Below are 26056 nucleotides of genomic sequence, written 5' to 3'. Positions count from 1 at the left end.
ATATAGAGTTATTGACCGATCTTTTTGTAATAGGTTCGAGAGTGTGTGTGTGTGTGTGTTTAAATAGCTAGGCGTGTGTGTGTGGGTGAAACTTACATGGAGAGGTCATTGAAAAATTGAATTTTCCATTAACTTAAGAGAGATTTGTTGTCTTTGATTTTTGGTTTTTCTTTCTTTTTTTTGGCGCTGCTAAGTTGCTTTCGAAAATGGATGGACATTAATATTGTATTTTTCGTTATTGTACAAATCAAATCGATTCACGCTTCGTATAAAATGAGTACTCAACTTAGCTTGTAAACGTCGTATATTAAATATGTATATAAATATTCATGTATATAAGGTATAGTATATATGTATGTATATAGTAATGTCTATATGTATTTAAATAGAAATGTCGAAAAATTTCGCTCGTTTTTGGTTTTTGGTTGCCATTTTGGAATTCTTGCGATGCACCGATGAAGGAAGGAATTTATATAGTTTTGAATGCTTCAAGGCTTCAATTCGTATGTGGGCCAAATGCGGTTTGCTAATACATATGAAACGGAATAACATAGCTACGGATAATGGACAAATCTACTAATTAATGAACTTTAGCTATGGCAAAAATCTCTGCACGTTTGCTAATTATCTAAAAACTCATGGGACCACCGACAACGACGGAAGCAAAAACAAAAACCAACTGGAAATGGACATGGAAAGCGCTGTGGAGAAAGGAAAAATTGCATACGTAATGTGCAGCAAATTAATTAAAGGATAATAATGGCACTACATGTGACAGGCCTGGTAAAATTTGTTGTTATCTAAATGTTTTTCCATGTGCACTTTTGCAGTTGTTGTGGGGGTAGCAACTAATTTATGCATACAGGGACTAAAAATGAAATTTGCATTTAAATGCTACGGTAAAATAGTTTTATAAATAATAGATAGCGTCCCTGAAACGGGATAAAAACGGTCACAGGTCGGGGTGTAAAAAATCAGGAGATATATGGATTTGAGTGGGCGGGGAGCGTATGAAGATCGAGTATAGTTCGCTATAGAGTTTCGTTATACAATAATTGTGTCACACAGCTAATTAGGGTTCTAGAGACATATATTATAGTGTACGCATGTCTGTGAGTAATTGAGTGATTATGCTGGCCTAGATCTAAACGAATCTAAGTACTCGATTACATCCGATTACGGAACTGCACTAGGATTAGTAGGGGTGCTAACTGCTCTATATGCGAGTATACGTAATTGTAGGTTTTATAAGTTGGGGATGCCTCTAGACACTACAGATACTGCTGCGGTAATTGGTTAACTGCTCCAATAATACAAGTATATGGGGAATACTTTTCGGAAGAGTCTAGTATGTAAGTTTCGTGTTTGTATGTGTGTTCATCAGCTATATAGACTGCAGCTCTAAGTGTGTGTGTTTTTGTGTCGAAGTTACATTTTCTATGTAGTTCTTTTCAAATCTCTCGTGAGTTCTTTGCAAGTTTGCTCCACTCTGGAGTACTTTCGTGGCTTTAATAGTGGATTTTACTTTGGTTGTTGCAGTGGTTACCATTTACCGTAGATACAAGCTAATCTAACGCTCTGGATAGCATATCTCTTCCAGCAGCTGTTGGCATTGGAGTTTAATGGCTGTACCTACTTGTCACCGCTCGAAAGATATAGTTACTTGACACAGAAAAAGGGCGGCAATGAAAACGGAACTCTGGATCTCAAATTCTCATTTGCATTCTCATTCTCAATCTCAGACTTGTGCGATTCGATTCGATTCGGGTTAGTTCTCGCTTAGAAATTTATGTTGCCCAGAAACTGCGATTTGATGGCCGCGGATCGAGCCGTGAGCGCCGTGGCCAGCGGCAGGGTCAACGCCTGTTGGTGGTACGCCGACTGGGCGTGGCTTGGGGCGCCACCGGAGGGGGCGACACCTGTCGCCGCAACACCAGAGGCGGCGCCAGCGGGGCCACCTCTGCTGCGGCCCGGGGTAGCGCTACAAGCGGTACCATAACTTCTACCGATTCCGCAAATTGTCAAGCCTACAAAATCATACGAGATACAAGATAGATGAAGAGAGAGATAGAGAGAAAGGGGGGCAAACAAAAAGGTATAGTCTGCACTAGGGACCAGATCTGTAAAACTATCGATACAGACTTGCTGTGTACTACAAAGGGCAGGTATAAATGGCTTTCATTTAACAACGATTTTAGCGTATTCCATTATAATGAAAATTATTGGAAGACGATACAAATTAGTTATATGGAACATGTATAACCTATGAATAAATAATTATTTTCAATAGTTATGATGAGAAATGCTTTGGATCCATAGAAGAAGAAAGTAAACTAGAATAATGGATCTATTGACTCGTTTGATAACAGCAAAAAACGCATCGATTTTTTCGATAAACGTATCGATATTTTTACAGTTCCAGCTTGGGCGGGGAGTTTTATGGTGGCAGGGTATCAATTCACATCAGCTATGCAGATGCCCTAGTAGCTAGAGTAGGGTCACAGTGTTCGGTGGTGAGCAAATGTTAGACTCAAGGCCAAGCAGCGTCAATGACATGTATCCGCAGGATGCGCAGGACTCAATTCTAGGGGGTTCTAGATGTATCGTGTAGTGGCTTATGCTGTGAGTTTTTCGATTGCGTCCGATCTTCAGCTATTTGTGCATTGATATGACGAACGCGTTGGTATTTTAGTTTTAAGAGAACTGCGATTTATTTCATTAATGCTTATGATATCTGAGTAATACTCGATAGATTGTCATTGGGCTGGGGATCGTCCTACGCCATGTAGTCGCCAATTAGTACTCGATTCTCCGGCACTACGCCCATAACACTCGCTGCAAAAGCAAACACAAAGACAGAAGAGAAATAATAAAGAGTGTGGCAAGCGAAACGGCAAGAAACATGGAGGTTTGAATGCATCTGACGATGAATACATTGAGCACTAACGAGTAGTCACAAGTACTATCTGAATTAGTAATGCTTATGATGGTTATTGCAACTACGCGAGGTCCTTCGTCATATCAAGCGGCACTGACTGGTTGGAACGGTGGGGTTTCAATGGGTTATGTTCAGTTTTATTCACTGGGATTGCTTCACACTCTCACTCACATACAAATGATCAACAGGGTCTGAGTACGAGTCTGTGTGCAGGCTTAGGTGAGTGTGTATACACACAACTATAGTTGTGGATGTGATTGTGGTTGTGTCTATTGGGGCATGAGCCGCACTTACCAGTTGGATAGGGCAGTCCAAAACTGGGATAGCCCGAGTATCCGCGACCAGCGGCATAGGCAGCGTAGGCAGCTGCCGGAAAACCTATGGAAGAAAAGGTATCTATTAGATTCAGGATGATCGTGGATGCATCGTGGGGATTACTCACCTTCGGGCAATGTCCCCAGTCCCCACATGATGTTATCTAAGGGAGTCGCATGGAAAACAAGAGAGAGCACAGAAGAGAAAGGCATAAAACAGATAATTACTGACACTCACACGATTATATCATAGCTAATGAGTTCAAACAAAAGAGTATCGAGATTATATCAGGACTAATTGTTATAGAGTGTAAATATGAGCGACTGCTTTACTATACGTAATCGTAATGTGTACTTAGAGTTCTAGTTAAGTGTGAGTGGCAACTAAGGAACTGCCGCTATATACTAGTTATATATATGTTTGTTTCGAGTTCTAAGAAATGTTTTGAGACTGCACTCGATTTTGTATCCAGTGCATAACTAGTGGGTGGAATAAATTCCGCGCCATATTTGTTATTTTCTGCATTAACAGCCTTGATTTGAGCTATGTTTATATAGAGTTATATGTAGAGTTACATTTTTCGTTTACACAATTCTAAACACTTAATATATATGTACGCAGTTATGATCTAAGACATTTAGTATCTATGCTATGATTATAAATTTGAATAATTTGGCTAATTATATATTTTTAAGTCTCTTTAGCGGGGGCAATTCTAAGGCCTGCCGTTGTGCATTTCTACAAAAATGCTCCATATCTCCAGGCCATTGCCCCGCACCGCAACTAATTAATTAGGAAAACTTAGGAGAGAGTTAATACAAATCTGAACTAAACACAGAAAACTATAAATTTGTGGGCTAGATAAACACTACAACTCAAGAGGAGAATATAGGAAGGTTGACAGCTATTAGATGTTAATCAAAGAATTTGCATTAATTTTGTTTCGGCCTGGAGTCACTTCCGTTGCGCATTCTTGCCACTTTCCCATAAATTTCTTGGCCATTTCTCCGCCATGACCATTTGACCATCAGCATCACGTTCTCTGTCTCGTTCGTTCATCTTGGGCATCGAAGGACTCTGGCGATGGTGCGCTTCCTGTACATACAAGTATATCATCCTTCCACTGCTGCAACTTACGCTAATGTTACACTGGATTTAACTAGAGTCGAATTTGAGTTTGATTCGAATTTGAATTTGAATTTGAGTTTGAGCGCTTAATGCGCTTATCGTAATGCAATAGATGTGTGTATGTGGTTATTTATGCATGTATAATAAATAGCTAGTTTCGAGTTTAGTCAAATATTAATGGCTATGGGCAAACATTATGTGTTTGTACGTAAGTACCCGAACTGGGAGACGGCGGGCGGTCGGGGAAGTTGGCCATCAGCTGTCTGAGCCGTAATTTGCCTGGGCCCTGTAATTGGCCCGAATGCATTGCACATTGCACACTGCACATTGCACATTGCACAGAGCACAGAGCACAGTGCACACATCCATTATCCATGATCCATTTCGGAAAATTACACTCCGACAGCTGTCCGGCCGCTACGATTGCATCTGTCCAGTCCGGTCTCTCATCAATTTTTCAAAACTAACTTCGTTACACACATCGCATTTCTAATACTCGAGCGGCCTTCTTCGGCTGGCTTACTTAATTTGTTATCCAACTTAATCGCTAGTTCGATACATTCGCTAGGTTCGAATCCGCAGCCGCTCTAGGTAAATATGCCTTTAAAGAGCTATTGATATGAGTTTACGTATAGGTTGTTAAGTAATGTTTGATATACAAGAGAATCCGGTTTTAAAACATAAATGAGTGTTTCCTACGGAGCTGATGACTTTGTTGCTGTTTCATTTGAAACATGACTCGCTTTTGTTACATTCTTAAGTTCTAGGAAAGTCGCCAGCTGTCTAAGACATATTACGATCGCCGTCTAAGTGTAAGGTCTAAGTGTATCGAGTGTATCGACAACATCTAAGCAGCTCTCTAGGACCTGCACTTAGCCTAGATATGTATATCTTAAGTAAGTCAAGTTCGCTTAGAGTCTATGGAAAGAAAACGAATGCGCCGCTATTTGAGTAATTTAGTTAAATAACGCATACGCCGCGTGGCCTAAACGCAGCTTAGACAGTCACAAAACATAAGTTACGATATATAGTACATATGGAATAAGTAAGTACATGGCTAGTTGTAAGTTGTAAGAAGTACACGTAATCCTAGGCCTAGCCGCTTAACATATTTTTTGGACATTGAGACGGAATGAGAGTCATATATGTACGAGTATATAGGTGTAGTCGCGTGTCTTGTGGGTGTGTTTGCTTTCGGGATTAGGGTGGCCAGTTTGGACTATCTGCGGATAGTGAAAGCTGAGACAGCTGAAATGGCATTCAATGCCTAGAGGTCTCACTGTGGCCTGGGCGGTCAGATTCCGGGCAGCTGGTACAGTGAGGCCGCTGCTGCCGCCGCGGAATTGGCGCCCGCCCCTATCTCCATGCCGCCCTGCATGGCCAGCAGTTCGCCGAGCGGATAGTGGGCGGCGGCCAGAGCGGCATTCTGCCGCAATTGAGCCTGTTGCAGCTGGGCGGCGGCGGCGGCAGCGGGCGCACTGGCAGCGGCCGCTTGAAGGGCGCCCAAGGCGGTGGTGGGGGCACGAAGACCGCTGCTGACCGCCGCTGCTGCCAGGAGTCGCTTGTAGCCGACGACGGCAGCGGCGTCCGCGTAAAGGGAATTGGCCAAGGCGGCATTGCTCTGGCCCGCTGCGAACTGCAGCAGAGAGGGCGTGGCGGGCGGAGCGGGATTGGCGAGCGGCAGCAGACCAGGTGCGGCACCAGCTGCAGCGGCCACCACTTGGGCCAGGCTCTGCTGTTGCTGCTGCTGCTGGGCGGCCGCAACCTGTTGTTGTTGGTGCTGCTGCTGTTGCTGCTGCTGCTGGGCGGCAACCACTGCTGCCGCCGAGAGGTGGGCGGGCAGCGGGTAGGGCGTGTAGCGCAGCGAGCTCAGCAACTGGCTGTGGGCGTGGGTGTGCGGGTGGTGGGCGTGGCTGTGACTGTGGCTGTGGGCGGGTGACTGTGGGTGTGTGTGGTGCAGCTGCTGGTGGTGCTGTTGCTGCTGCTGCTGCTGTTGCTGCTGCTGCTGCTGCTGTTGCTGCTGGTGCTGCTGCAGCACGGACGCGGCAGCGGCTAAACTACTCGGCAGCAGGCCGGCGGCGGCGGCGGACGTGGCCGCCGTCGAATGGGCGTGGCTGCTGCCCCAGACTACCAACTCACCGTATGCGGAACGCCCGGCAGCCCGCGTCTTGGCCAGATTGGCCGGCAGCATCACCTCCTTCGGCTGCGCCTTCTTGCACTCGACCTGAAAGGACATAAATCATTGTAATCCAAATGCAATCCAGATGTAATATAGCTATTTATGTGCAGCTAACTTTCTGGATCGCTTAAACTGGTAAGCATTTTAGACCTGCATTAGGTTTTCATTACATGACCTAGCAAACTGGAGTCTGAAACTTAATACATTTGTGAACATGCTTTACAAAAAATTCTTTAAAAATAAATTTTGACAGTTTTTCCAGTTTGGCAGGAAGTTTCGGACTCGGACTCAAGCATTTAAATAAAACCCACAAATTGATGACCGATTTAGGGCCGTATTTTACTGCCTATGATCAAATATAAACTCAGAGTCGAATGAGTGGATGGCTAAGCCTCTTGGGCTGCGATTCAGACCGCCACGCTTCACTTACCATTTTGTTGTTTATCTCGTGGAAATGAATTTCGCAAACTTTGTCTACCACATCTTCGCTTTGAAATGTAACGAAGCCAAAACCTGCAAGAGAAAAGAGCCAAGAGCCAAAGTGAGTGAGTGAGAGTGGGCAAAAAAGTTTAAGGGCTGCAAAAATTGAACGAAATATGCTTTTGTGCGAGCGAGCGGCTAAATAATTTACTCAAGTGTCGAGACCGAGACAGCGGCAGTGTTCACCCCTCACCCCTGCCACCCCGGCCACTCCCCCCTTTGAACCACCCGCAACCCTTAACCCCTGCCATTTCAGGATTGCTGTCCTCCGGCTGACCTCAATATGCATCCCCTGCAGGGCCTCAAGTGGCGGCTGGGCGAGTAATTCAAACACTGGCCGCTCCGAGTTTACATAATAAACTTTGGCCAGCGGACACAGCTCTCAGCCACGCCCCCTTGGCCCCCGTAGCCCGCCTCCCCGGCCCCTCGAGGAGCGCCTTGGGATCGGGGCATAATAACTTTGTCCTAATGGCCGGCCAGTGGAGCCATTTTTGATATCTTCCAATTGGAGGCTGACGGAGAACTTAAATTCCTGGAATGTCAAGTCATTCCGGGGGCTTTGGGTTTTTCTAGGACCCGAATTGGTAAAGGATTTATTATGGCTTAATTAAATTTCTTCCATTTGTTGCCGCTGCAATTTGTGCTGGCAAAAGTTTAAGTTGCTAGAATTTCTATTCAGCAAGGATTGCATTGGGTTCTTGCTATGTATTAAATGTGCTTATATACTTTTTACTCGCTTTTAATTGAGGGGTAAATAAATTGCTAGAATTATATTCTATTTGTTAAAGAGCACTTCTGTGAAATCAGTTTAGAATTGTCTGAATTGAGCTGTTGCCAAGCCCAGCCTAAAATCGGCCAAGAAGTTGCAATGGCTTAATTATAGTTTTTAAAACGGCAGAAACTACTCCTTGAATGGCGCACAAGTAAGAGGCAACTTCCTATCAGATATCAGATGGGGCTCTATGAAATCCCCTTTCAGGCTTTCGCCTTTCTCCTGCGCCGGCTTTCTCCCCTCCGATTTCGCCACTTTGGCCTTATCGGGGCTTTTCAATTAGCGCAATTGTCTGAGATTTCACATGGCCGAAAAGAAGGGCTCCCTTTCTCTGTGCAATTAGCAAGGCCAAGTGCAGACACCTGATGCCCCGGCGCCCGCATTTTGTTTGTGTACGTGTGTTTGGCTTGTCGTGCGGGCGGTGGGCGGCTGGGTGGCTGGGAACGGGGGGCGTGGCCTGGCTGGGCGTAACTGACAAATTAGTTGGAACAAGTAACTGTAAACACGCAGGCTTATTAGCGACATGTGCCGAGCTGAAGAAGCTCCGAGGTCCTTTTGCTCAAGACAACGTGCGGGCTGCTTCCTTCGCCTCCTTAAGTGTGTTTGTATTTGTTTTAATTATATAAAATTAGCGCACGTTGCAATGCTGCACGCCAGCTACACGGCGAAATAAAATTGTGCAATTAAATGGTAGTGCCAAAAATGCTTATCGGTTTCTTAAATTACACTAAATCCTTAGATCGAGATCGCTGCTTCAAAACCTAGAAAAATGTGGTTTAAAAGTACAGCAAGCATTATTCCTACGAGACGGACGTAAAACCAAGACATCTATTATATCGTAATTTAAGAGCTCCTTTTCCATGTCTATTTGCTTTCTCGGGGGCTTCTATTCCATTGCAACTTCATAAATCAGCCGTGGAACAAATGAAGCCGGCTAGTTTCGGCAAGCTCCACGCTCCACGCTCCACGCTCCACACGTAACTCAATCAAAAATGTATCTGCTGGATACAAATGTGCCCGTGTTGCATCAGCCATGAAGCAATGCTCGTTGCCCAGTTAATTCCGTGGCTTGAGGCTTATGGCTCTGAGGTGAGTCTGAGTGCTCAGCCTGGCCGCCATTTTTACCTGTCGAAAATTTCCCGCAGGACGGAGCTGGAGCGATAGGAGCTGACGATGGTCTTGGCAACTGCAGAAATTGCACACTCATGCATGTTATTGCCAAGAAGCGGACACAGATATATGCTCCAGGCAAAGGGGGCGGCGGTGGGGGCGAGCGGCTAGGACTAGGACCCAAAGCCAGCTGCTGTTATGACTGCGCTGTGCCGGCTTGCCAAAAAGAAAAATTACAAAATTTTCAATTTTAATATTAGTGGCGGCTGGCGACGCCAACTGCCAAGCCGGCCCCCAAAAGTTGCCCGATCCTCCGCACCACTCTCCACCCACCACCCACCAAAACCACCCACCAAACCACCCAACCTCCTACAATGGACTGCTTAGGCGCACGTTGGGCATGTCCTTGGCTTGCCAAATGAAATTCATAGCATACTTTCGGTCGCAGCTCGGCTGCGCTGAACTCTATATTTATACAGGCAAGATTGCTTAAGGAGAACTTTAAAAACACTTTAAGGTTGTTCAACTTGGGTGCTGTAAATTTATTGAGTATTTTATGAGTTTTTCCTTGAGATTCAATAATATTTTCTTTGTCTTTAAGGTATTATATGCATTGCATCACTTTAAATAAGCTGTCTAAAAAGAGAAGTAGTTCCCCTTTTTAGATGCGCAAATTTTCAGCTTTACGCTTTCGCTTGAATTTAATTAAACAATCTGCCAGTTTCATGGTCCAAAAATAGAGTACACCCCAGCGCATCTCCACTGTAATGGCAATTGCCCTCGCCCGCGTCGTTGTCATCCCAGTGGTTGTTATTGCTATTTGGGCCTGCCTATATTGTTTTATGGCATATTCATATATCGCTGCCTATAGCTTGTTATTTTTTATCCATATGAAACGGTTGTAGTTGTAGTTGTAGTTGTAGTTCTGGGCCAACTGCCACCGGTCTTGTTAGCAGGAAAAGGGAAAAACGCCGCTGCAATTTTCAGTGACCAGGCTTACGGATATATGGGCTTGTGAGTTTCGGCGCAAGTGTGAGTTCTGGGCCACCACGTTAGAATGTCTGTCTATTTGTCTATTTGTCTATCTGTCTATATGTCCGCTCGTCCGTTGGTGTGTGTGTGTGTGTATGTGTGTCGCTGGGCTGCACACATGATTTATGAATGAGTAACAAACTTGCTGCCGTGTAGCCGGAGCAACCAACGACGTCTTTTCCACTTTTCTTTCCTTTTTCTACTTTTTTCGTTGCCCCTTCTTTATTATAGTTGGCGTGTGTGTGTGTGTGTGAGTTTGTGTGTACGTGGCAATTGCCACATACAAATACAGACATATATAGGGGGCTCTCGGATCGGATCGATAAAATGCAATTACAGGCATATCGCAAGTGCCAGTAGGCAACGGACTCCGACTCCTCATGGCAATAAGGTCGTACATCGTACATCGTCCGACTGTACAAAAAGTCGCCATCGATGTCCTCGTCCTGCCTCATCCTACCCATCCTGCCCCATCCTCCGGCTCCATCCCCATTCTCCTGGCTGGTGGCAATGAAGGCTCCTGCTACAACTAATACCCTTTGATTAACGACACACATTTTCTATTGACTTGCCCGCTGGTCGCCTGTGAAGTTGGGCAGTTGGCGTTTACCGCTCGCTACCAACAGCCAACAGCCAAGAGCAGCAACAACAATGAAATCCTGCATATTTCATCCTGCGATCGATGCACGCAATTGTAATTTGCAAGGCTGACATGTTCCGGCCAAAATGAATTGCTTGGCCAATGAGTCGTGGTCATGTCACCGGCTAAACTGTCCACCCAATGCATTTTTAATTGGAAAATTGGCAAATCAGAAAGTCGCTAAAGTAGGTGATTCGTGGAAATTTGCTCAAGTAGCTTCCCATGGCCTTTATGGCTCCTTGGTCAATGGGCTGATGTTAATTGGGCTTATGTCATTGAATTGAATGTTGTCAATAAATGAAAGCATTTAATTTAGGAATTATGAAGAACATAACAGAGCAGGTGCTTCCATTAAAGAATCGCAATATAATAAAAGCTTGAATCTTCAAGTTCATAACTAATATGTGGGAGATACTCTGCTCTAAATTGAACTATAAAAAGGTGGGGAAATGTGTGTTACTCATTTTATATTGCTCATTATTGCCGCCTGGTCTGCGAATGCCTAAATCTTTGATGTGATGGCTGGGCGGCCTTCGCATTACTTGTAAAATAGCTGATATTTGTTTTTATTGGCTGCCGACGGGCTGGCTGGCCATTTTTAAGCCTTCGCTTTTTATGTATGTACGAGTATGACTGCATCATCATGCAGTTTCAGCGTACTCCAGCGTCCAATTAAGCGAAATGTTCTGTGGGCCCACGGCTCTATCTCCGCACCCCTGCCGACTTGCCACGCCCCCGCCCCGCCCCGCCCGCCACTCGACGCCCACTCTTTTTTGCGCTTATCTGCGCTGCGGCGCACAGAAGTATGCTACAATTTTTTATGGGCCGCGCACAAGCAAAAATCATGTTTTCTTATTCCCGTGTGCGTAATTTGAAGGGCGCAAAAGTTAACAATGTCCGGTTGTCGGCGGTGAGGGGGTGGGAGCACCCACCCTCTGGTGGGGGGGCTGGAGGGGATGGCGGCGGGCAAGTTGCGGAGTGATTGTGCACCAACAACTATTGATGCATGCGGCTGTTCGTATCCGTGTGAGCTAATTACTTTTGAGCAGTGGCAAGGACCGCTGTGCAGCTGAATCTGGATGTGTGGGTGGGTGGCTGTGGATGCGAATGCGGTGGGCTCAGTGTGTGTTTTTGGTTTGTGCGAAATTGGGCACATCAATCTTAATGCGCCGTGTCTCAGGTTGTAGCCCGATTCCCGATAGGACTCCTCTGGCCTGCCAGAGGGACATGTCAATGGGACTGGAGACCCGGTCGCAATGCGAAATTCGGGGCGTCATTTAAAACTTTAATAGGCTAAATTGACAACGACAAGGCTACGAAGGACACAACAGGACCCAAAACGGACAGGCACTGCGGGAAAAGCCACAAAATCATGTCACAGCGAAACATCGGCTCAAGAATGATATACATTCGACAACTCATATTTAAGATGGGAATATATTCTTCACATGATACAGATCCAAGCATCCTACCATTTAGACCATAGAAATGGGCTTGTTCATCAAGTTATTTAATTTCCACATTAAGTAGTTGCCATAACTAAGGAGTTAAGCCAATTGGTTCCGGTTTCAGGAGCTGACTTGTGATAACGCCCGTCTTTTCTGGCAGTGCAGGCCAAGCCGGACATTCTGACAGCCGCCCGGAATCCGGACGGACAGCTGGACAAACGCAATGGACGCAGTCGTGCGCTACAAGTTCGTGTAGCGGATGTACACTGGAGATTTAAGCCTTCTGCCGGCCAGCGCACCTCAGCTGATGACCTCGCTCGCCTGCACCGCCCACCTGCCACCTATGTATGTATGAACCACCCATAACCCACCACCCACCGCCATCCAGCCGGCAACAACCCTCCACTGGCGTAAGAGGATGGCCCGTCTCTTATGGCCCTTATATCCGGTTGCATTGGCAGGTAATCTTTTCGGGTCCTTCTACATCCTGTAGCCCGTCCATTTTAATGCAACAACGTTTTAAAACTGTATTAGCCCTTTGCTTATGAGCATCCTGCCATGCATGATACATTGACATTGTGTAAGAGTGGAAGAGCATTCGGGTGTTGGAGTCCGTGCATTTGCTGAGCTCCGCACTTCCGGCTCGTTACAGCACGGAAATGGGCCGCAAATGTTTTGTGGCATTGTTGCGCTCCTAACGATAACGATTAGAAGGACTCACCTCTGTGCCGATTGGTCTGCTTATCGAACATCAACATTGCATCCTCGATCTGAAAAGAGTAAAATAGAAGGTGTAGACTCGTTAGAAAAGTAGGAAATATACAGCAGTTTGATATGTTTGCTAGCACGTTTGTGCATCATTGGTCTGTGCGGAATTTCAGATTTAAAGTTCGCTCGTCAATCGCTGAAAGTTGTATTGTTATGTTGGCAAGAACAAAATCACTAACATTTTATAAGACTTCCTTTTCCTATGCTAAGATCTGGCCATTTTTCATTTCCCAACCAGTTTGCCGCGACTTTGCTGCACTTCCTCGCTTCTTTGTTTCAGTTGGTGCATAAGCATTCGAAGTTTGCCTCCTCGGTGCGGGCAACTCAATTAATGGCCTGAATAAATGTTCGCAGCAGACAAAACTGCTGCTAATTGCAAAGTGAGTGCGCACAATGGCCAACACACACACACACACACACACACGCATACAGGGAGAGTGCTGACCCAACCGAGCAACCGCCCACAATACGCCCCCCACTTTTGAGGGGGCGCAAAACTTTTACCCATTATGGCGCAAAAGAACTTATAATGATAGTTGACTGTCAAACCAGCGCACTAACTAACTAACTAACTGCGCTGACTTTCCACTGGCTGACTGGCTCATTACAGACCCTCTAAATGGACATGAGGGAATGATGAACTGCCCAAGTGACTGGCTGACTGACTGGCTGACTGACTGACTGAATGTCTGATTGACTGACTGTCATTTGATATTTTAATTGAGACAGCCAATGAATGCACCGAATGTGCTGCTAAATTGGCCATCACAATCAGATTGCGGCTCAATTGCATTGGTCAACGGGAATTGTGCAGTTGTTAAATTGAGGCATAAATGATAGATGACAGATATCAAATGAATTTTGAATTCAGACAACAGCATGAGATATTTATATTCATAATATATTATTGGGCCTTAATTAAGGTACTTATTGATACTGCTTAATTGGAATTTGTCTAATTTGTTTGCTGCTTTTGGCTGCTGTGTCCAAAGTTAATACCATTGGCTAAATAGAAGCTCAGTTAACATAGCGAACTAGATGGCATTTGGTCCTTTAGAAATGTACGCATTCTTCACTTGTGACCGCAAATTTACCAAAGTCTGTCCAATTAGCATATATTATTAGCATATATATAAAAGTTAAAGGTTATGGCGTCAGTGGGGGACAGTTTACCTACTAGTATATTGCATTTTTGAAATGATTTCAATGTGATCGGGTTAGGATTCCCACATGTATCCTGCCACAAAACAGAGGTCTTGGTGAGGCGCCGCATTTTCTTTGACTTCTTTGAATCCTTTGGCCCGAACTCAAGGGCCAGGACGTCTTGTGCGCCACTCAATATTATAATGTGACAACTTTGCCAGCGTCTCGCTGCTCGCTCGCCCAACTGCTAATTGCACACTTCTTGTCAAAGTTGCGATGCGGCCTTTAATGAGCTGCAAGCTGACCCCGGATGCCTCCGACCTCCCTCCGTCTTGGCCAATCTTCTCCTGCCTGACTGCCTGCTTATGGGCCATTGATTAAGCTTAATCAATGCGCTTAAGGCAACTCGCAACTCCTGTGCACTGTAATTAAAATGCAGCCACGATGCCAGCGAAGGCGGCCTTATAAAAATTAATTAAGCTTGCGCCGCAGTTTTCCGCCCACCAGCCACCCACCCACCGCCGGAAAACTCTGCAGCTTCTGGGGCTGCACGGGAAAAAAGCTTTTCCTTGGATCTCAGTGCTTTGAATTCGATTTATGAACTTCCATACAAATTTCATTTCATTTAATATGAGTTTTGAATTAAAAGTTGATCAACACCAAGCAGCGTAAAATACTTTCTGAAATTTAATCAGTGTTGAGATGCTTTCCACGTGCACAAAAATGTATAATCATTTCCTACTCAGACTAAGCTTTCTACTAAAGCTTAAATACAACTTAACACATTTTTAACTGTCTGATAGTAGGGATATAATATTTGAATACTGCTGCAAATTTCAACTTGCTGAATGTGCAATGTGAAATCTAGTACTTGAAGTTTGGGATTTCTGATTTCAATAACATATTCTATTATTATTAAGGGCTTTTTTTCCGTGCAGTGTAGCTGTTGTTCGCGCCTCGCAATTCGCAGCTCTTCAAGTGCAGCCGCCGATGCAACCAGCTACAACATTGTTTTTCAATTAACAATCAACAACAATGCCGCAACACAATACAAACGAACGGCGAAGGTTACACGCGCCAAATGACACAAAAATTGCCAGCTCAGGTGCTGCAAGGATAAGGGGCGGTGTGCCACAGGACTGCGGATGGGGCGTGGCAGGCGGGGCAGCACAATTGCAATTGTTGTTGTTAATTAAGCGGGCAAAACTGGAAAAGCGAACACTGTGCTCGAATTGCGGCCTGTTGTTAATGTCCGCCCATCGATGGCCAAATGGCAGAATGGCCAAATGGCCAAATGGCAAAATGGCCCTCTGCCCCACCGATAGCTGTCATAATTACACTGCCCCTGGATCGGTGGCCAGCTCATTATGCCACCCATTTTCCGATTTCCCCGGTTTCCTCGATTTTTCCACTCCCTTTCCTCATCGGGCAGCCGCAAACTTTAATTCTATTAGCAAACGTTAAATGAACAGCAACAAAAGGTGGGTGGTACTCGATATGTACGAGTATGTATGCAATGTGGGTTACCGTGGGTTGCCGCTGAAATAATAGCAAATTTCTGCATTTCGCAATAAAAATAGAGTAAATACAATTTGCTTTTTACTAATCGTATTATATACTATATGTTCTGTTGAAAATATTTGTTCCAATTGCCGAGTTCTTGTACTAAGTTTCATTGATGATGTGTTCAAAATCAGATTTTTTGCACAGCCATAGGGTTCCGAGATAATGGACTAACTTTAGCAATTAACTGAAGCCAAAAGTGCTATTATCTTGGCCGCAAATGTATGTAAGTGTGTGTGCCACTAACAAGCAGGCGCGCGTAATTTTATTTAAATCTGAATTCATTAATTCGTCATAATCCCCAATCATTGCGCCGCCTGGCATCGCGGAGAACTTCAAAAAGCCATCAACGACAGACGTTGCTGCTGTACCGCCCCACACCACCCACCCCTTTCCCCCTTTCCCCCTGAAGCTCAAACGCTCAAACAACCTTCCACCCATCGAACCGCCCAAAAGCCGGGCCATTCATTTGGCTCATTTTGTGTACAAAAATGCTGCGCTCAGTGGAAACGGCGACGCTTCATTATCGTAATCGTTATATAAAACAGCGGGCAGACTACTGAAACTCAGACGATGACTACAGTGTCAGACATCTGTATATGTACGCGCCTGTCTGTATGTATTTTATGCGTTCTGCGGCACATTATGTGCTTACAGTGAGTCCTAGACGAGGCGACTGCCGTTGACATTAATGAATGTGGCCGACAAAGAGTGCTGCGGGTGATTTTTATTTGAGTTCCCGCCCCAGAAGAATTAGGCAGTGACCGGGCGAAACAAAATAGAAAATAGAAAATAAAAAATATAAGCAGGCTGGAAACAGGAAAAGGTTAAAGTCATATTTCCACAGTTAGCGGAAACAATTCTCTTCACAGTTGGGCAGACAGTACACTTTTAATCAAGAGTCTTTACTTGGAGATGCATTGTCTCAATTTAAAGTTGTAACGTATGCGGAAAAGGATTAAGATATAAAAGTTGATTAGTTGTTTGAATGGCACCATAATACATTGGGCGTATATATATCTCACCAACGGAAAGTAAGCAGCTTAAACGGGCTGGTTCTTTGAAATGTAGCTTATGGTTCAGTTGGTGAGAGCGAAAAGTGCATAATGACTTAGGCTTGATCGGAAAATGGCAGCTAGGAAGCGAACAGCTTGTGGTTATGCGAACAATCGTGTTTGTTAGCGATTTCGTGGAGCGCTCCACTTTGCCGGAATCCGGGAATGCACATTCTATAGACACCCGTATATTAATGCCGCAACGGATGGCTGAAGCTCTGCCCGGCCACTCGTTAAATCGTCAGCAATTCCCACCCTTCCTCGTCCGTCTGCGAACCGCTTTATCCTGCCCATCCAGGACGCCTTTGGTTTTGTTTCAAAGTCCCCGAAGTTCTAACTGGATAATTTGCAGTAATTCATCTTGCTGGCGGTTTTCTCGATTCTCCGTCGGACTTTTTTCCCTGGCTCCTTGAATCCTTGAATCCTTGGACCCGCTCCGTTTTTTGGGTTTCCCGCTTTTGTATGCCTGCTTGATTGCGACAATTTATACGGCGTCGGGCTTGTCAGGATTTGGTTTTTGGTGGCTGTGGCGGCTGCCTGCCTAGGAAATTGAAATGAAAAAGGACGATTCCCGGCAGCAGACGCTCCTCAAAAATGCCGGGCGAGAGAGCCCCACACAGTCCGTCGATTTAAAGCTGCAACTGAATAGTCATACATCTAATGATAGTCTGTCCGCTGCACTCGGCAGTTACTTATTTTTCGTTTGTGCCACAGCGAAAAAAGCCCCAGCAGATATTGTCGTAGTTGGGGGCGAGCTGTGGAAAAAGTGAACTTTTCCGAGCTGGACGTGTGCGATGCTGGGTGTATCCCGGGGGTGGGACATCTTTCAAAAAACTTTCGCCGGGCGACGGCAAAAAAACAGCATCCAGTTCTTATGTACAATCCCCACCGATGTGCCTGTGTGTGTGTGTGTGTGTGTGTGAGAGTGTGTGGGTATGTGTAAGCACATGACTGCGTGCGGTTGAAATATAGATAAACTTTTTTAAGCTCGTATTTATTACATATTTGGCTGTAAGTAGAATTTAAGTTGCTTTTTGCTACCGACACACGCTGCGTATGAGTAATGCCCAACACCAAGCCACTCACTAACACATAGCAAGTGCGCACAGCTGCGGTAAAAGTTATAGAACTGGATAGTAACTAGCATAATGGAGAGCTGTCTTTGAGATCTATTATCTGCAGTTCGCTGCAATGCCTTAAATCTTGTGGAACGGAATAAATTACGTGCACAGCGCAAATTAAACCAAATAAGTCACTGGCCAACTTCAAAAATATTCCGAATTAATTAACAATTTGACATGTTGTTTCTGGGGCACACGCTATAATTTCAACCGCAACTGTGCACATACACGCGCACATATAGAACACATACAGCCTTGCGTTCGAACGATCTGTTTGCGGTAAACTTGCAATCAAAAACGTATCAATCGAAGCGATTGAGAGACAAAGGAGGGCAGAACGAAGCGCCAGGGAATGGTCGAGTGGCACATTAATGAGCCGCACTCGTGCGAGTCTGGCCGAGGATATATATTTCAATTAAAAAAGGATTCCATTTATAATCCGCAACTTGATTTGTTATGCCAAAGCAGCAGCAACGAGAGTGTGGCAAAACCGAAACCGAAACCGAAGCCGAAACCAAACCCCAACATTAGCTGCACGACTGGAACGCAAGTATGAATATTAAATTGCTGTGTAGAGAGTTGTGAAATCGGAGGGCGAGATGGGGCGAAAGATATAGAAACAGCTGCAGATACGTGGATGCAGATAGAGAGAGAATGGCAAATGGCGAATGATGAAAAGCGGGTTTGCATAGCTGCCGCCTCGGGCTTAGTAGATCAACTATTAATGGAAAAAGGCAAATGAAATGGCTCAAATCCTAATGGCACGCACTATGACACCAGCTAACGCTGGAGAAGGTCGGCAAAAGGTCAGAGCACAGCACAAAAGAGTTAATATTTACATAAAGCTCCTTTGTTGGCGGCTGCCGTATAATTTGATTGGATTGAGCTGATATCTAATATCTCCCACATCATTACATCACAGCCCGGCGATGTCGTCCAGCAGTTGAGTGTTTTAAGCATTTCCAAATTAGTTTCGTGCCCGGGATTATCCCACTTATCAATTTGCTGGACAAGCAAAGTTTGCTTTTGCCTGGCCATGCCGAAAGATAAACTTGCATTTTAAGCGACGTCAATCTCCATTATAACCCTAATGAAAGCAGTTTTCGCACACAGTTTTCTTTTCGGCCACAGCTTGTCATCACTTTTAATAAGCTGGCCGCAAAAACGCAAAAACTTTGTCACTTTTTTTACTTTGCCTCCGAGTTCTTGAGCTCTGCGTGTGAGCTACTAAAATTTAATTAATATCGATTTCGGATTTGAAAAGGTTCGCCAGCTCGACCCAAAGGCGCACACACACATTTTGCGGCAGGCCAAACAACTTGAGCGGGTTATACACAAAAAAGGCAGCAAAAATATATAAAAAAAATCAAAAGGAAGATGGCGGGTTAAGGGGGTCTATTGGGGCCATACAAAGATGTTACAGCTTAGGCAAGAACTTGCACTGAAGAACTTTTAATCTTTGCGAGCATAAGTAAGATATATGTACTCCTCCAACCAGTGCTATATATTTGTGTGTGTGTGTGTGTGTGGGTGCTTGTGTGTGTGCCATTCCAAGAATGGAAGCAGCTGCTCAATATTTTTGCAGAGACTTGCGAGTGGGATTGAGATTTCTAATGGGATTGGTTTTCTCGGCAAGAGGGTAGTTCCTCCCAGGGACCTTTCTTTCTATTCCAATCCGGCATTTTTGGGCAGCAGTTAAAGTTGCTCCACGGCCATATAAAACAACTTGCAGAACAATTTTCGTTAATTAAAATATTTTCAATGTGTAGTTATATGCTTTTCTGGCTACTGAGTGCTGGTTTCTGGCTCATGGCTCCTGGCTCCTGGCTCCTGGTTTCTGGGTTCTGGGTCTTTGGGAAGGTTCTGCTGCTCCCTTTGCTCCTGGCTGGCTGGCCGTCATCGCTGCTAAGGATGCTCGAATTACAAAGCAAATTATAATTTCATGAAAGTTAAACGAGCAACTCTCCACCGCTACTGCCTTGCTGTTCCCGAAGCTGCTCCCTCCCAGGGTCACTGAGCTGGTGGCTGGCGGGGAAGGAGGGCGAGTGGGGCAAGTGGCCACCCACTGCGCTCTCGAGTGCAAAGGTGGCCTGGTCGCCGAGCTGCGCCCGAGATTGGGAATTAAACATGCTGCCGGGGAGCGAGCAATGCAAAATACATAAGAATAAAAAGTGAATTGGGCAGGCTGGGAAAATAGGGAAAAAATATCCAACGCCAGCGCCAGCGGAAGCCAAGAGCCAAGAGCCGGCAACAATAAAAAGCTTCTCTCTTATATTTTTTCAGTATGTGCAAGTGCGAATTTATGTCTTCAATTATTCAACGCCTCATTTGTATGCCCCGCTTCCTCTCTCGCTTTCCCTGTCGCCCTCTCTCTCACTCTCTCACTCTTACCCATTTGGACTGCTTGTGTGTGAGTGTGCGGGCGGCATGCTAAAATGGCAGCGTGCATTTCCGTTTCCGGCCAGTGCATTGCATATGGCTGCACATGTGCCATGTCTTCTTCCTCTCCCACCCTTCCTCCTGCCTCCTGCCTCCTGCCTCCTTCCTCTGCCAATTGAAATTTCAACTGGCGCAAAAGTAATTCAATTCAACGTCGAAATGCTGGACCCGAAAAAGCCAAGGATCCAGCCGGTCGTTATATAACTTTCGGGGGACTTTCGAGGCTTGGATCTCTGGGCCTTGGTCTTCGGGGCGGAATCCACTTCGAAAGCCCGGCGACAGCGGCAAGAACAAAGCATTTAAGAAGTTATTGTCATAAATGTTTGAGTTTGTTTGTTGTCGGCAGCACCCCCTGCCACGCCCCCTCCCCCATATGACTCCACCCATGGGCGGAGAGACACAACTTTTATTTAGCCATGTTGAATGCCACCGCCGGCAATTTGCAATTCTAATGTAATTTTTTCGCGAATCATAAGTTAGAGCCGCAATTCGGGCGAGGGGATTTACTTGAAAATGTGCCACGTCTTAAGCCCTGACCAATTGTAAAGTTGCCCAAAAATGGGAGAAGGCGGCGCCTTTTCCTCGTTAGTTACGCGGCACAAATCGATCAGAGTGCAAACAAAAACGAGGAAAAACAAAGGCAAGGAAAACCAGCGAAAATATGTTAATTTCGCTTCATGTTTATTGCCGAACGATGACGAAGAAAATTAATACAAAATCGGCCGGGGGACTTTCGATTGTCTAAATACACGACAACTGAATGCTCTTTATAACTGAAACCCTGAGCGCTTTCTAGATTTTAAAATCTTTGGCGGTTGGGAAATCTTAAAATCATGCAATCAGAGAGCAAACATCAATGAATTCAAAATCAGAGAAGCAAAGCAATTAAGTTCAGAATGCCGTGAAATGCATAAACAAAATCTCTGCTGCTTTATTGGAATTTTTTACAGCTGTGCTGTGTCGTATCGTAAGGATTCGCTGAAGCCCGGGCATAATTACCAGCTTATAAGGAAAAAGGGATTGCAAGGATACAGAAGGCAGCAAGCGGGAAGGACAAATAAATGCGAACTCAAACAATGCCAGCGCATTTACATTTGCATTATTTAGCATTTAAGCGTCACGCGTTGCGTAAACAAATTGTGCAAACAACAACAAGAAAAGGCAACACGAGCGCGAGTAATTCATTAAACAATTTGTTTTGTATATTCGGGATCGAATCAGCTTTTTTTGCGCATCCTCGTGGGCGGACGGACGGATTCTTTGGCTGAGGACGAGCTTAGCTGAAGTGAAGCTGCAACTGAGACCGGGGATTTAGTTGGTCAGTTTTTAAAGCCACACACTCGAAGGGTTCGGTGCTCGTCGTGTATATCCTTTTTATACACACCAATGCACTTATTGGTTTACTTGTTTACATGGCAAGCTGCTCGTTTTCACACTCTTTCTTATTTGCTTTAACATTTTCGCATGCATATGCAAGCAGCCAGGACGAAATCGAGGACGAGCACGAGGACGAGCACGAGGACGTGGCGGAGGACCTGGTCCTGGTCCTGGACCCAAGAGTGCAGCAGCTTGTTGTTGCTCGTTGTCCTGCGGTGGCATTCTGTGCATGTATGGCATCTGTGCATGTGTGTGTGTGTGTGTGTGTGCGTGTGGGAGTCCGCTTTAAGTGCGCCTGTATGCGTGGCAGTTGTTTGCAATGTTTTTACATCGAATGTTGATTGTACAAAACCACTGAACAAGAAAAATTAATTATACAAAAACGTCACCGCCAAACAGCTACCGAAACTGTTGACCCAATGGTGCTGGCGGGGGCGTCGGGCGGGGAGAGAATACACAAGAAAAAAGTGGCAATCAATAGTCGCAATTTTTAAAATCTTTCATTTACCTTCAAGTACCCTTAAATCAGGTGGATTCCAACAAAAATGCATATTTTTTCCTGTTAATAATATGTACCTTAATTACCTTTGTTTAATTACATCTCACAATCGTTGGATTTTCAGGTTTAAACGGTTTATCCCTTTTCGCCATGTGTAGAGAAAGCCTTTGTTTTGATGCAATTTTAGTTTTGCGGCTCCAGATAAAACGAATTTATGCCTAACCAGGAGACAGCCAGACATGCACACAGTTCCGTCCACAGCCCACACATATATTTCATTATATTTATTTATTATTTAACGTATTTCGCATTAGGCAGGCGGCACAGGGCATTGTCCATTTGCCGGCCAGCAACCGCAGTGTTTGAAACGAGTGTAATAAATCAGACCCAACTGGCAGGCGGACCAGGAGGAGAAGAGTTTAGAAGTGCAGCTGCTGCTGCTTTTGCCGCTTTAGAATCAATTTATGCAAACGCCTCGCAATCAAATAATCCTACGAATCGGTCGAAACAGCTTTTAAGCAAATGCCAAATCCTGTAGCATACTTTTAAGCGCTCGCTTAATGTGGGGGAGAGCCTTTGGCTGGGTGTTTGGGTGGCCTGGGGGTGGTTGTGGGTGGATTTGGCATTGGCAAGTCAAAGACGTCGAATGCCGCGGGCTCTGTACGTGTTCAAGTGTGAAGCTGGCAGTGGCACGCCCCCGCGAAACGCCCCCAAATCGACGCTTACACTTATATTATGTACGAGCATTTCTTTTTTGTATAGCTGCTTTTTTCGCTATTTTTGTTTTGCGCGGAAACTGCGTTTTTGCATTTTTTATGGCATTGCATTTAGATGTTGTACTTGCGTTTTTGTGTGTCGGTGGGCGAATCTGTATGTGTGTGTGTGTGTGTGTGGAGCTTTTGTTGCGGTGGTGCAGTGCAATTTTCTCAACCCACACCCCCCCGCTTTTGTGTGTGAATCAAGCAAGTTTTTATTTCAAGCAGCCAGCGGAAGTGTGGCCCTTGTTGTTGCTCAGCTAAGAAGTGGAAGCGGCTGAGGAGCGGGTTTGGGGGGAAAATCCTACTGAAGGAAAATCCTGGCAAAAATGGGGTGGCAAACGGTAGCCGCACTCACAGTCGCAGTTGCAGTTGAAGTTGGCTTCTGTGCAACATTGTGGCACATGGCAAACTGATGACAACGACAATAACTGTAATGAAACCGAGATAAGCTCTGGCCACCCAGAGAATCCCAGAGAACTTGCGGTCCCGGCCCAATGATGATGCTGCGGGGCTCCACTGTACCATCAAACCGAAACCGCTGGACCTCCGCTGACACAAGCAAATCGCATGCTCATTTGTTGTGCCATTGTTGCTGGTCGTCGGGGCAAATTGTTGGAAATAGAGTTTTATGCCGGACCAGAGGCGATTATCGCGGTCACGGATTACAGAGTGCAAGGAGCATTATAAATGGAGCTTAGGGTTGGCTTACGCAGCGGGCAAAATGGATCCTCATTTCAGAGAAGGCAAGCTGGCGGATGAGAGATTTGCAATTTCAAATTGCAAGTAACGTTTAGTTGAAATTAGAAATTCTCCTTTATCTTTTAAAATTCATTTAAAATGTGTAGAATATAAAATAAACATTTAGTATCTTATTGACATGTACAAAGAACATTATTTGTCACTTGGCGACATTTTTAAAGGACTGCGTACAGCTTGTTGTTTTTATTAATTATTTAGGCACCAGTAATGGCGTTCAAAAGAACCTTATCGTTTTAAGTCCACAACGATAAGGATTCCAGCTTGTATGGCTAGACAATGATTGATAGACTTTCCCCTGATCTCAAAAAGTGTCTAATTTAATATTTAAATTGGTTTCTTAAGATTCAGTCATGCAAATCGATTAAACTTTATTCCCACTCCGCTGGTCTGTCAATCCTAACTGCTTTTTTTTATGGTTGGGAAGAAATCTAACCTCTCAGCTAGCCACTGAATAATTAAAAAAAATTTGCCACTCAGTTGGCTCGAATCCCACCGCCCGAAAAGTCAGGCTTCGATAGGAATGGGATTCTGCTTTTCCGGGAGCAAACAGTGTGACAGCCTCAACCGCTGGCTTTTCCCCACTGTGCCCGCTTTCCCGCTTTCCCTGGCATCATCGTTGCTGTCAGTTTCAACTACGCTTTCGTTTTTATGCCCCCTCAGACACTCCGCCCCCCGAAACACCCCTGAAACGAGCACACATACAGCGGCAAAATGTTAAAACTGTTGATGTTGACATTGCGCCTGGCCTGGAATACCCCAAATATATTTTCATTCTTTTATTTTTTTCTTGGGCTGTCAAGGCGGCCGAAAAAGTAGAGCCAGACCCCAAGTCATACCCCCACCTACTCCACTTGGAAGGAGATCCGCCCTGCAGACGCTCCATTCCTCATGTTTGGCGAGTGATTTATTTGACTGACACTTTTTCTGCGTTGATTGCATCGTAATCCCAACATAATGAGTACTGTTATATTTCATGGCCATTCTCGTTTGGAGCAACCCAAATGAAGTAGACAATTTTTCAAAAACAAAGACTCTGAGGATTCCGGGGGCAGGACTTCCCTTCCATTGTGCATGTGGCACACGTAGGCGGCCACTTGAGAGCGGCCAACTCAGATGGACAAAACGCTGCTCAAATTCTCATCATTTGTAAGCGTCACCAGCAGCAGCAGCTGGAAAAGCTAACGAAAACGCGCTAAAAACAGCAGCGCGACATTTGGCAAAGATCAAAGTGAAGGCAAATCCCCGGGAACCTGTGCTATATCCAGCTCGCCTCCAATTATTGCCATTAAATTCTTAGAAAAGGCACAGCACCCATCCAAATTCTGATTCACTTTTACAAGAAACCAATTGATTTTGCCAAAATGGATCTCATAAAAGCAGTGTAAATTAACGTACCTTCGCATAATCATATATTCGAGTTTGGTTGGTAAATGTGAGCTTAGGGCAATTTGGAAGCTTTTCTTGAATCAGTTGGATTTCCCGCAAACTGCAGGAACTTTGGTTTAAGCCAAATCGGAGATTAATTTGATTACTGTGAATGTGATTTTACAAAATGATTTATGCTCACCGAATAATTTACAAAGTATGTGGAATTAGCGGAAATTAAGACGAATCAGAGGTCTGAGCATTATGAAAATATTCCCCATCTGCTGTAAAAGGTGTTGCACCTGAGTCTCTTGCCACATGGGTCTCTTGTGGCAGTAATCTCACGTGACAGGTAAAATCGTGGAGGAATTAGTTGATGTTAAAGCCGAGGGTTAGCCGCCTATGGACTGAATTGGTTTTGCACAACGATTTATAAAAAACATATAAAATGTATACGCAGAAGCTGTTTGACTTAATTGATCAAATGAACTATGTAAATGAAGTTACACTTTTAAAATATTAATTTCATTTCATTCTCGAAAGATTTCATTTGGCAGAGAGCAAAAGTGTTGTCACCTGATGGCCAGGAGATGTTGCCGCAGGGACCCTCGTGTTATCCCTATTCCTGATGGACAAATGTCCTTTGGAGCCATCATTGTGTTGGGTGGAAGATCCTGCGGACTTATTGTTGTCAGTGGCAGTAGTTGAATTTCGGATATTCCGCCATTGTGTTTTCAAAAGTTTATGTGAGATAGGAGCGAGTACGAGAGATTTTTCTTTGCATAATGCGGCAGTCGCACCCGAAACGGGGGCTAATTTCTCTTTGTCTCCAGTTTTTCCCCGGTTTTTCTCCCCTTTGTCGTGTACTTGTGTATTTGTGTGCCTAGTCGCATCTGTGTGCGGCGGCAATAAAAACTTTTATTGTTGTCACACGTAGCAGAGTGTAGTAACAGTGAAGCCAGCAGTTCCCGTCTCCATTCTGCGTTCTCCAACTCCGTTTTCCATCTCCTGGCCATTTGGCTGGTCCTCCTGTTGTTGTGTAACCTGCGTACACACTTCCGTTTCCGCCCCGCCCCGCCCCGCCTTCCCCTACCCCCTGCTTTTCCTCTTTTTTATTTCGGGGCCAGCCAAATTGAATAAAATGGCCCCAGTTAATGGTTGTCGGGC

The 26056-nt window shown here is 45.0% G+C and overlaps 1 protein-coding gene across 8 annotated transcripts in view; it reads right to left on the bottom strand.

The window, feature by feature from the left end:
* Window positions 1-26056, bottom strand: part of LOC6543693 (RNA-binding protein Musashi homolog Rbp6) — a 165849-nt gene that overhangs the window by 5170 nt on the left and 134623 nt on the right. For 4 of the 8 annotated variants that reach the window (XM_015158528.2, XM_026976626.1, XM_026976627.1 and 1 more), the window contains exons 8-10: window positions 12764-12812; window positions 6991-7073; window positions 5540-6605 (exon numbers count right to left, since the gene is read on the bottom strand). In XM_015158528.2, the coding sequence (XP_015014014.1) occupies window positions 5676-6605; window positions 6991-7073; window positions 12764-12812 (1062 nt within the window). In that variant the 3' untranslated portion in view covers window positions 5540-5675. Of the gene's footprint in view, window positions 1-375; window positions 2028-3232; window positions 3317-3380; window positions 3417-5539; window positions 6606-6990; window positions 7074-12763; window positions 12813-26056 lie in introns of those variants that run through there. The other 4 variants (XM_026976628.1, XM_026976629.1, XM_015158524.2 and 1 more) reach the window with 2 other exon arrangements.

This window comes from Drosophila erecta, unplaced genomic scaffold (genome assembly GCF_003286155.1).
Source record: "Drosophila erecta strain 14021-0224.00,06,07 unplaced genomic scaffold, DereRS2 tig00000021-arrow-pilon, whole genome shotgun sequence".
Classification (NCBI taxonomy): Eukaryota; Metazoa; Arthropoda; class Insecta; order Diptera; family Drosophilidae; genus Drosophila; species Drosophila erecta.
Note: the sequence above shows the minus strand (reverse complement) of the source record. Positions and strands in the feature narration are given on the sequence as shown.